The sequence below is a fragment of the Myotis lucifugus genome, unplaced genomic scaffold, assembly GCF_000147115.1.
Source record: "Myotis lucifugus unplaced genomic scaffold, Myoluc2.0 scaffold_254, whole genome shotgun sequence".
Lineage (NCBI taxonomy): Eukaryota > Metazoa > Chordata > Mammalia > Chiroptera > Vespertilionidae > Myotis > Myotis lucifugus.
The window spans coordinates 1,814,131-1,825,790 of NW_005871302.1; the positions used below are offsets into that span (position 1 = coordinate 1,814,131).

At 50.6% G+C, this 11,660-nt stretch overlaps 1 protein-coding gene across 2 annotated transcripts; it reads right to left on the reverse strand.

Moving 5' to 3' along the window:
* Positions 1 to 1,651: 1,651 nt before the first annotated feature.
* On the reverse strand, positions 1,652 to 9,303 carry TAC4 (tachykinin 4). Of its 2 annotated transcripts, XM_023762619.1 has the most exons (5): positions 8,955 to 9,303; positions 6,659 to 6,752; positions 4,687 to 4,757; positions 4,562 to 4,594; positions 1,652 to 3,097 (listed from the first exon to the last, which is right to left on the reverse strand). In XM_023762619.1, exons 1-5 carry the CDS (start codon positions 9,246 to 9,248, stop codon positions 3,068 to 3,070), a joined length of 522 nt encoding a protein of 173 aa, XP_023618387.1. In that variant the 5' UTR covers positions 9,249 to 9,303; the 3' UTR covers positions 1,652 to 3,067. The 2 variants fall into 2 exon arrangements, with proteins under 2 accessions (XP_023618387.1, XP_014319957.1); XM_014464471.2 differs by lacking the exon at positions 4,687 to 4,757.
* Positions 9,304 to 11,660: the final 2,357 nt, after the last annotated feature.

The window sequence follows — 11,660 nt, forward strand, 5'->3', positions numbered from 1 at the left end:
GCAGGTCATGCCACCACTGCTTCGGGGCTTGGGGGTTTGTTTATTTGTGCCCAAGAGGAGAAAATAACCTGTGCCGTTGCACAACTTTGGCTCCATTGCCCTCAGATGATCTGTGTGAGATATAAACACCTTTGTTCTTGACAAACCATGTTCATTCCAAGAAATTCGTCTTAACTGGGTATTTGTTTCTGGGAAGAGCTCACTTTATATTTACTTTGTTCCGATGTTATTAGAAACCTACACTCATCTCACAAAGGAGGTGCAGCACATCACCTCCAGAGATGGCCAGTGTGTCCCGTCTCCTGTGTGGGCTGGACTTCTGACTCATTAAATGTGGCAGAATAGCCCTAGCTGGTTTGGCTCAGTGGATACAACATCAGCCTGTGAACTAAAGGGTCCCAGGTCCCATTCCAGTCAAGGGCACATGCTTGGGTTGTGGGCTCCGGGGGGGGGGGGGGGGGGGGGGCAGCCAATCAGTGATTCTCATTGTGGATGTTTCTCTCCCTCTCCCTTCCTCTCTAAAATCAATAAAAACATTTTTTTTAAAAAATGTGGCAGAATAATATTCTGGCAGCTTCCACTTTTGCTCTTGGAAACCAGCTGACATATTCCCAAACTGGAAGCTTGAGTTGAACTGAATGTTTTGCGAGGGACTAAATAAGAGAGACCACTTGTAGAACTGAATGCTACAGCCAACAGCACCAAAAATTCAAATGAAGTCCTCCCAGCTGAACACAGCCTCCCCTGCTGATACCTTATGGTACAGAAACATCCAGCTGATTCCTGCCAACCTAGAGAATTGTGAGAAACGCTGGTTTAAGCCATTAATGGTCTTCGGATGGTTTGATAACAGCAGTAGGTAAGTCAAAGAAGAGGACTGTTGAAACTAAAGGGCTGGGACTCAGTTTGGCCTTGTCAGTTCCATTAACTGCCTTCCTGTGATTGGAAGCCAGATGTGCCCAGAAAAGGGACACCACCTCGTGTAACTCCAGGGGGCACTATTCATATTCCATTCAATGGCCCTCAGAGCCACTGCAGCCCCTTTGTTCATTCAGCACATCTCAGCGTGTCAGTCAAATTGCTTCTGAGCCCCCTGCCTGGCCTTGGAATTCCTGGCTACCTCCTTGTGGAAGTGGATCAGGAAAAGTGACTGTTCTACTATCAAGACAGGGCTCGTCACTTTCCTGTTCAAGAATTGACCTGGCTTCCCATCGCTCATTGGATTAAGTTCTCATTCTGGCTTTCAGGTTTTCCCCTGAGCTGGCTCAGTCTAACAGTGTTCTTCATCATTCCCCTACACACAGACTCACTGCGCAACCGGATTAGTCTCCAGCCCCTTTCCTGCTTCTACTGGGAAAGCCTCCAGCATCCCTGGAAGTGTGTCCATTAGACACAAAGCAGTACTATCGGCAAAAGGGATACTTGGAAACACTGAGTTGAAGTTGGGTATCAGTATGTTCCTTGTCTCCATGGTTTTTCAAAGCCTCCCTCTTGGGGTTTCCATGAGGAAGAGACAGAATGTAACATTTCCTGGAGTGATCTGATCTGGAAGGAGCCTTTTTTTTTTTTTTTTTGAAGTGATGCGGTTTTTTTTGAGGTGAAATTCACATAACATACAATTAACCATTTTAAAGTGAGCAATTCAGTAGCATTTAGTACATCCCAATGTCGTCCAAGCTTGGCCTCTATCTAGTTCCCAAACATTTTCCTCACTCCCAGGGGGGACCCCGTACTCTTGAATGGGTGTGGAGTTTCCTCTTGGGATATACTTTATTTTTTTTTTAAATATTTTTTTATTGATTTCAGAGAGGGAGAGAGAGACATCAATGATGAGAGAAAATCATTGAGCGGCTGCCTCCTGCACACCCCCTACTGGGGATTGAGCCTGCAACCAGGGCATGTGCCCTGGAAAGAGCCTCTTGAGAGACCAGAATGCTGGGGGTGGGGGTGGGGGTGGGTGGCGGCAGACTTTTGGAACTTAACCTACCTAATCAACCAACTGATCCACACCGGCCAGGGCTCATCTTCCCTTCCTTTTAAATAGCTTAGTGCCACCCTGTCCCCCCAAGAATCAGATCCCCTAAAACATCACCCAGTTCCTTTTTGGAGAGGGACACAGAGATGGTCAATGTTATGTAGCCTAGTGAATTGATGAACCTCCTTTACTGCTGAACCCACAGAGCTCCCCACTCATTCAACACCTTGATGTTTATTACCTAAGTGTGCCCTCTAGGAGCTTACTTTGGTTGATAGGCCCCTTTCTAAGCATCCTGGGGTCCTCTGTCTCACCTGCCTATAAACCAATGGGCAGGGACAATGGTCTCCCCATCAGGCTGGGGCTCCCTGGGGCGGGGGGGGTGGGGGGGGAGTGTTTCACTCCTCTGGAGCTCGTTTGAATGCCTGTGTCCCCATAGCCCAGCAGTTACCCTCCACAAGAGAATGGATGAAGGACCGGGGATCTAATTCTCCAAATCAGAAGACACATGGATTTGGGTCCTTGAGATCATGACTGAGTCGGGAGAGTGTGTCTGCGTTCAGGCTGGGGCTGTTGCCCTTACCTGTGTGGCAAACCTGTTTTCCCATTCAAGGGTGGGGACCAGGGCTGTTAGTATTGCCCTTTGCAATTCTGGGAAAGGCCTCCTGGCCTGCTGATGTGACAAACTGCTGAGCATGGTGCAGAGCCCAGGCCACTTCTGCCTTCTGCCCTGTACTAGAGAAGAAGCCATCACTGTTCATTCATTTATTGAGCCCCTACTATGTTCTGGGCATAGGAGATAGAGAGGGGGGGGGGGGCAGACTCATCCTACACAATGAAATAAGAGTGCTGAGGGAGGACAAGCTCACTCCAGCGTGAGACTGTCAACAGTGCCCATTTATGCACGACCGCTTCTTGAGCCCGAGAGTCCTGGAAGGAGCCCCACGGTGTTCACTGCGAGCCTTGTAGGACATGCCGGTGTTGAGCACAGGACAGACACAGAGAAGAGAGCTGGCCTGGCCGGCTGGTCAGCTGTAGCGTCCAGGTATGGAGAAGGGTTTTCATCCTCTGGGAAGCATGGGATGGGGGCTCTCACTCTGGCCCCTGGTCCTCATCCTCTGCCTGGGAAGAGTTTTGTACATGGACGGTGGTTAAGGGAGGGTTGCCTGGCTCCTCCACCCTTGGAGCCTTCCCTAGTCACTCCACACAAGGCCCTCCATTTGCCTAATTCATGTTTCTGGCTGTAGATATCTAGGGTGACCCAATTACAGACTCGCCTGCCATATCTTCTGTTATTCAGTCGTATGTGCCTCAAGAGCATGGACAGAGCCAACCCTCAGTTACCCTCGTAAAGGAAGGGGAGTGGTAATCCAGGACTTAAAATCCCAAAGGCCCTCCTGGGGGTATGGAAAGTGCCTTGGTCAGGGAAACAGGAGACTCAGCTTTTAGTTCTGGTCTGTTACCGGCTCACTGAAAGGTGACTTAGCATCCTGCCCACATTCTGTGTGAGGGACATTCATTTCCATGTTGGTATTGGGGTGACGCCCATGGCCCTTCAAATGGAATGGCTCCAACACTTAGAAAAAAATCTTGGAGGAAAATAGAAGATTTCCCCCATCTTTTTTTTTTTTTTAAATATATTTTATTGATTTTTTACAGAGAGAAAGGGAGAGGGAAAGGGATAGAGAGTTAGAAACATCGATTCAGCTGCCTCTTGCATACCCCCTACTGGGGATGTGCCTGCAACTAAGGTACATGCCCTTGACCAGAATCGAACCTGGGACCCTTCAGTCCGCAGGCCGACGCTCTATCCACTGAGCCAAACCAGTTAGGGCGATTTCCCTCATCTTTATAGCCAAGAGCCTATGTTGGAAGGAGTAGGTGTTCTGTTAGGAAAGTGAGAGACCTGCTACCTGACTGTGGGAGGGTTTCCACTCTAGGGACCCCAGCCATGGGACCCAGGAGAACAGTGTGGTGTGCCAAGGGTAGCATCATGCCCAGGCCAGGGAGACTAGCTCCGTCTGGGTAGGGCAGGTGGTCAGGAAAGGAGAGATGGGGCTAGAAGTTAAGTCAGCAAGGGCAGCCCCGAAGGATGTGGGTGAGTCAGGGCATTGGTCTTGATCTGAGAGCACTGGGGGTGAGGGGTGGGAAGGTAGAGGGTGGGTAAATGATGGTTATTTTCTTTTGGTTTGGTTTTTCCTTTTCACCAAAGAGTTCTAGGCTGCTCCGATTTGCACTTTTAAGATCCTTGAGGGTGCAAGGTGGGGAATTGATTAGTTTTTCCAATTCTAGGCTTTAGGTAAAAATTCCCCAAGGCAATTTTGAACCTTTGGCAAAACCGAGTTCATCCCGGCTTCCTTATCCCTGCACCTACTCCCTAGGCACGCACAGACCACCAGGTCTGAGGAAACAACCAGGGAGCCGAGCATGTGGCCAAACCACGGCTGGCCCCACCCTTGGCAATGCCAGCCTGGCATGTGTGCCCCTGGCCAGAGATCCTCCCCCACCTCCCTGACTTGTTAGAGGCCAGGATGACTCAACCCTCCCCAGGGAGCACGTTGAGGGCAAGGTCTGGCCAACACTCACCCATTTTTCTCTTTGGTTGGAAAGGAGGTATTCCTGGAAAAAAGGAAAGAAGGAATGAGGGCTGCACCGCTTCCCTGGGGGCTGGGTGAGGTGGGAAGGGCTCATGGCTCTTTGGGGCTCGATGCCTGTGTTGGGTCTTCAGTGGAACTGCAGACACTCCCCACTGTCCTCGTGTGGCTGAGCTGCTTGGCTGTTCCTGCGGGAGGCAGAGTGGAGGAGTGAGAAGCCATTGGCACCTGGCACCGCCTGGGCATCTGTGCAAAAACATTGAACTTATCTGAACCTTAGTTTCCTCACTCATGCTGAAGGGAATATTGTGAGATTTAATCACATGTGAGCATAGTAGGTGCTCAATAAATATTTCTCTTATACTCCTATCCCCTGCTTCCCATGGGTTGTTGGATTTGGAAGAGAACTCTGAAATGGTCTAAAATTCATTTTGTTGAGGAGGAAACTAAGGCTAAAAGTGTTTGGTAACAAGTTGGTTTTCTCTATTTTTATATTTTTTATTATAAAAGCAGTCTTTGAATACTTGCCCACTATAAAAAGAATTATGTAATGGAGAGGCTTGTACAGTAAAAATTCAAGTCCCTCTCTACTCTCTCTCCCTCATCTCTACTTCCTGTCCTAGATATATATCATTACTGTTGACAATTTGATAATCATCCTCCTAGAATGTTCCCTATGCATGTGTATGTATGTTTGTGAGTATGTCATTTTTAAAAAAATAAGTAGATTCCTGTGATACATGTTGTTATATAACTTGCTTTTTCCACTTACCCAGTATCTTGGAGAACTTTCTGTAACTTTCCACAGATCTGCCTCATCCTTTTCAATGGCCACAAAGGCTATATATGGATGTGCCTAATATATTTTGACCAGGAAGCTAGGGTTCTGGCTCAGGAAATCTGGCTCCAGAGGATGCAAAGCATTTGCCTCTACCCTTAGGGTGACTATATTCTCCTTCTGAAGGCTTTTATGTTATTTCTAAATTCTTGCCATTGCAGACATGTTGTCAATGAATGCTCAGGTACAACCTCAGGGCTACGTATTTCTACTTGATAGATTCCCTGATGCACATTCCAACTTTGAGGACTATTGTCAACATTTCCTCTAAATCAGTGGTTCTCAACCTTCCTAATGCCGCGACCCTTTAATACAGTTCCTCATGTTGTGGTGACCCCCAATTTCATTGTTACAAATTGAACATAATTAAAGCATAGTGATTAATCACAAAAACAGTATGTAATTATATATGTCTATGTGTTTTCCAATGGTCTTAGGCGACCCCTGTGAAAGGGTCATTCGACCCCCAAAGGGGTCACGACCCACAGGTTGAGAACCGCTGCTCTAAATAAACAGGTTATAAAAGTGCTAGGTCTTTCATACCCTCACCAATATACATGTAATGTTAACAATAAGAAAAAAACCTGCTCTCTGTCCAGACTAAAATTCTTGTCCCCCCAGGACATGACTCCCACATTGAGGGCCCTCTCAGGGAACAGGTTCATTTTAATAACTCGATTGGAGCCTGGCCAGCGTGGCTCAGTGGTTGAGCATCAACCTATGAACCAGGAGGCCACGGTTCAATTCCCGGTCAGGGCATATGCCAGGGTTGCTGGCTCGATCCCCAGCATGGGGTGTGTAAGAGGCAGCCGATCAATGGTTCTCTCTCATCATTGATGTTTCTATCTCTCTCTCCCTCTCCCTTCCTCTCTGAAAACAATAAAAATATTTTTTAAAAAATTAATTCTATTGGAAACAAATAGAACTAGAAAGCTTGGACTGTGGCTTGGGTCACATCTAGTCGCTGATCTGTAGCTCCAAACCCATCCACAGTATCAAAGGTAATGACACCAGAGGGTGCAAAACATTGACCTCTACTCTTAGGGTGCCTACATTCCCATATGCCAGAGCCATCCCAAGTTTACCTGGTGTAGTTAACACCTCTAGTATCCTGGTTTGGATCATTTATGTGGACACCTACCCCACCCCATCGCATGAGCGACCCCTACTGGCCTGGAAGCTAGGAGCCGGCTTGGTGAAACGACCCACTCAGAATCGCTCCTCCAGGGGCTGCCCACCTTTGTCACTCACCTCCCGCCTGCTTTCCCATCAGCGGAAAGAACTGGCTGGCTTTGTCCCTCTTCACCTCCTGAAGCTGGAGCTGAATGCTGGGGACAACACCTTCCTGAAAAGGCAGAGAGTTTGTTAGAGCGAGAGGAAGGCTGGCGGGGAGTCAGGGAGGGCAGCCTAAGCAATAACAGTTTCAGTGACATTTGCTCTGTGCTGGCCCGGGGCTCTTTTGTATGTATTACACAATGTTATGCAGTAATAATTTATAGTCAGCGTTTCACCTACTGTGTTCCTGGCTCTGTTCTAAGCACTTTAACATTAATTCTCTTTGATCCTCACCAAAACACCATGATGTAAGGACTATTATTGCACCATTTCATTTTTTAAAATATATTTTTATTGATTTCAGAGGGGAAGGGAGAGGGAGAGATAGAAACATCAATGATGAGAGAGAATCCTTGATCAGCTGCCTCCTGCACGCCCCATCCTGGGGATGGAGCCTGCAATCAGGCATGTGTCCTGACCAGGAATTGAACCATGACCTCCTAGTTCATAGATCCACGCTCAACCACTGAGCCATGCCAGCCGGGCATTGTCACCATGTTACAGATGAAAGCGCAGAGAGATTAAGTCATTTGTCCAAGGTCACCAGCTAGGAAGTGAGAGCGGCTCCAGGACTTGAAGCCGTCACCTGCCTCAGAGGCTCAAACACAACAGCATAATTTCGTTTACTCTTCACAGCCACCATATGAAGTAGGGACTATGAGTAATTCCCATTTTGTAGATGGAGGTAAAGTGATTTGTCCAAGATCACACAGGAAGTGGTAGAGCCAGGATTTAAACTCAGGCAGTCTGGCTGCAGAGCCTGGATTCTGCTCCACCTGGGGGCATGTCCCCAACATAGACAAGGAGGGGCCGCTGAGGGACTCAGGGTGAGCACCCCGTAGGCAAGGTGAGACTGCTTCCGCTCCCAACCCCAACCTGGTCTCCTTTCTTCCTCGGCAATCCCCCCCACCCCCACCCCGCCCTTGCCCCAGATTCACCCTGCCCTGGAGCCTGGGCCTCCCATGAGGAACGTGGCCTGTGGCCTGGAGTAGAAGCCACTACTTTGGGCAAAGACATTTTCTTGAGCTAATGCAGTGAAAGTTCTGGACCAGGGGCTATGGATTGAAGTCATTCCTCCATTAGCCTTGACCAAATTCTCTCCTGTGGCCCCTGCTAAGAGGGGGAGAGGCTCACTGGTGGGAGAGTGACAGTGGGTGACATTCATTAGACCTTCTTCATGTCTCTGCATCCCTGGTGCCTGGCACAGCGCCTGGCAGACAGAAGCTCAGCCCGTGTGGGTTGAAGAACGCTGAACAAGGGCCTTTCTCTGACAGTGGGAAGAGGGAAGAGGATGGGGTCTCCTTTTCCAGGAAGGCTGAAGACAGGACGAGCGAGCAAAGTGATGAAGCACCTGCCAGGAGGCTGGGAGCCGGGGGGGGGGGGGGGGGGCTCCCTCTTCCATCCCCAGTTTCCCCAGGGGCAGCGCTGACGCTCCAGGAACCAGCAGGGACCTGGCTGGGGTGCAGAAAACCCCTATTCCTCACATAGTTTGTTTCGTCCCAACTTTTAGGACCAGAAGTGGATTTTCTTCTAAGACGTGGACCAATTCAGTCCCTTCCCATCTGTCTCCTCCCCCGGACGTCAGTGGCTGGGGCAGCTTCTCGGCTGGAGTCGCCTGGCCTGGCCAGGAACCAGAATAGTCTCTCGGGAGATTTGGAGCCATTTCTGGAAAGCTCATGAAAACCACTGTGCCCTGGTAAGAGGCGGCCATCGAATACAAGTTGGGGAGAAGGGCTATTTATAAACTAAATAACGCTCACCTTTCCCTCACCCGCTGGGTTTCGGGGGGGGGGGGGTTCCTAGGAGGCATCCTTCTTTTTCACTCGGGAAGGACTCCTGCCCCCCTCTAAGCCCTCTCCTTATCTGTTCCAGCGGTTCTCAACCTGTGGGTCGCGAACAATGAAAATACATCCTGCATATCAGATATTTACATTACGATTCATAACTGTAGCAACATTACAGTGATGAAGTAACAACGAAAATAATTTTATGGTTGGGGGTCACCACAACATAAGGAACTGTATTAAAGGGTCGCGGCTTTAGGAAGGTTGAGAACCACTGAAACCCATAGGCATGTGTCCCTTTAGAGCTCAGTCAGGCCAGGGGCCATGGCCTTGAACCTACCTACAGAGGGGAATCGACCACCTGCCTTGCAGTGACAGCCTGCTCTCCCCTCAACCACAGATCACCCCCTGCCTTTCCCCAAAGTTACCTCCAGGGTCTCGGTTACCAAAGACCCTGCTTCAGTGCCACCAGGTGCCAGTTTCTTGTCACCTGCCACAGTGGGGGCAGACAGCCACGTCAGGAGAAGCAGGGCGAGGCAGAGCGGCATGGTGAGTGCGGCTCTGTGCTGGGACCCTCTGGGAGTCCCTCTCAGCCTGCAGGGCTGCCTCCAGCAGGCCAGTCCTCCCTCTGGCTCCTTTGTAGGTGAGGGAGGCTCCACCTGTTCCTCGTCCTTCGAGCTACCCCGCTTCTTCCTCCAGCTTATCTGCCCTCCCAGGGACATTTCCTGTGACTCCCCTCCCTCCCAGCTGGAAAGGCCAATGATATCAGAGGAGGGACCAGCCCCCTTGCACCACCGCCCCCAGCACCTGATCCCAGGCTTAGCGCTTTGATGCAACAGCCGCCTCACCCTCACTGTTGGCTGCTTTCCCTCTGGCGGCAGGTGCACAAGGGGCCAGTGTGTGGGACCTGTGCTTCCAGCTTCCTGACTGCAAGCCCCGGGGCCTTGTCACCTTGGAAATGGGAGGGGAACTGGATGGCTCCTCCCTTCCAGGTGCTCTGCCCCACCCTGAGAGAGGCCTCTCCCCGGAACTTAGCTAGTGTCCCACCACTGTCTCCCCACTTCCTCAGTGTTCCCTCTGCCAATAGTCCCATGTGCACACAGGAACACGGGTCTTGCCCTGAGAGAAATAACACAGTGCTTAGCGAAATGAGGCTCCTCAGAAGTGGGAACTGGGATTTGCCAGAGAAATGGCTTCCTGCTCGTGTCATCGGCTCTAAGCTACCTTCCCACTGTTGCCAAAGTGATCTTTCTAAAGCCCTACCCCAGCTGTTCCTCCCTGCTCACATACTTCCAACGTCTCCCCATTGCCCTCGGCATAAAGTTCAAGTTCCCTAATATGGCACTCAAGGCCCTTCTTCACTTAGTTCTGCCCATCCATCCATCCATCCATCCATCCATCCATCCGTGTAGAACAAGGGACCTGCAGTCAGAGAGACCTGAATTCCAGTCCTAGCTCCCCCACTCAGTAGCTGTGTGACCTTAGGCACATTACTTAGCCCCTTCAAACCTTAGAATCCTCATCTGTAAAACAAGATTAATAATAGCACTTATTTCCCAAGTTGTTCGAGGATGAAACGAGATAATGCATGTGAAGCACTTAGCACAGTGTGTGATGGTAAATATTTAATACCTGTTAACTATTATTACTGTTGTAATTATGGACACTGGGCGAGGCACTCGGCCGCAGAAGAGGAATAAGCCGCCTTCTCTGTCCTACAGCATCTCGCAGGCCAGGAGAGGGACCCTCTGGTTGGCAGCTAAGCTGTGTTCAGTTAGTGCTGGCACAGAGATGGGAGCCGGGAAGGGTGTGTCCCCTCCCGTTTGCCTCAGAGCCATTCCCTGCCACGGGACAGGTTAAGTTCTCACCCCCACGCTTTGGCCTTGGCTATTGCCTCTGCCTGGACCTCCCTTTCCACCTGGTGAACTCCCACCCATCCTTAAAGGTCCAGCTTATGGCCACCTCCTCAGTAGGGTTTTTCTGCCTCTATTCCTAACTCCTGCAAGGATTATTTGGCCCCTTTCCTGGGCGTTCCCAAGTAGCTCTGATTTGTATATACCTCGAAGCTCTCCTTCACTCTCAGGCTGTGTCCTGAGCAGAGGTAGGTGCCAAGAACAAGAATGGAGGCAAAACCAGCCCCTGCTCGGCTCACGGAGCTGCACAGCCTGGTGCCAGCCTGCAGGCCCCTGGAAGAAGGTGCTTTGCTCTATTTCTCCCAGAGGGCCAGCGGGTCTGCCAGATGGGGAGGTGATCATGCCAAGAGCTCTCTGAGAGTGGGCTGTCATACATGTGTACCTGGCACACAGTAGGTCCTTCCTTAAACATGCAGTCTTTCTGAGCTCAGGCCAGTGAAGGCAGCGATGAATAAGGGCAAGTGTGGAGGTCTGAGGGCGGATACCCATACACACACCTCCTTCCTCCCTTCCAGGAATTTCTTGGGGGGATCCCAAACCTGATGGCTGCATTTGCTAAATTGCAGATCCCCCGGCCTGGCCCTACTCGGACACAGCCAGGCCTGGCCTGTGGGTCTGTCTCAACATTCCAGGGGACAGCCACTCCGCCTCCCATAGCACTTCCCACATTCCACTTGGATGGTTTTACTTTTCATCACCTTTATTTTACAGATGTGGACACAGGGCAGGCTGGGCTGGCTCTAGGTTACACTGAGAATTGGTGGCAGACTAGAGGCCCCAGTGGGCGGCTTCCCACCCTCCACTGAGGCCGCTGTCCACAAGAGCAAGCAACACAGGGCAGAGTAACAGCCTTAGTCTCTGCTGGGGGAGATGGCTACATGTCCAAACCGGTAACCTTGGCACCCAAGGAGCATCTCTGAGCCTGTTGCTCCATTTGCAAATTGGGGCCACCCTTCATTGGGTGGTGGTCAAGATTTCATGAATTCTCACCCTTAAAGAACTCAGCACAGGGCACAGAGTATGTGCTCAATTAATCCTCACTTCATGCTTGTGATTATTTGACCTCTGGAACCCTGGGCCTCAGAGCCGGTTTCCTGGCCCCGCCAGCGCAGGAACCATCCCGCGTGGGGACAGGATGTGGTGGGTGCACAGCGGGGAGGTGGCAGGGGCCTTGGGGCTGAGGAAAGGGAGGCGGGAAGAAGGGAGAGAAAATCCCAAAGA

Excerpts from the sequence above, each read along its gene's own strand:
- TAC4 (XM_023762619.1), bottom strand. The coding sequence starts at position 9,248 with ATGTCCCTGGGAGGGCAGATAAGCTGGAGGAAGAAGCGGGGTAGCTCG. Across the intron at positions 6,753-8,954 it reads TGGTAACCGAGACCCTGGAG|GAAGGTGTTGTCCCCAGCAT; the intron begins GTAACTTTGGGG and ends CTGCCTTTTCAG. Across the intron at positions 4,595-4,686 it reads CCACTGAAGACCCAACACAG|GAATACCTCCTTTCCAACCA; the intron begins GCATCGAGCCCC and ends CCTTTTTTCCAG.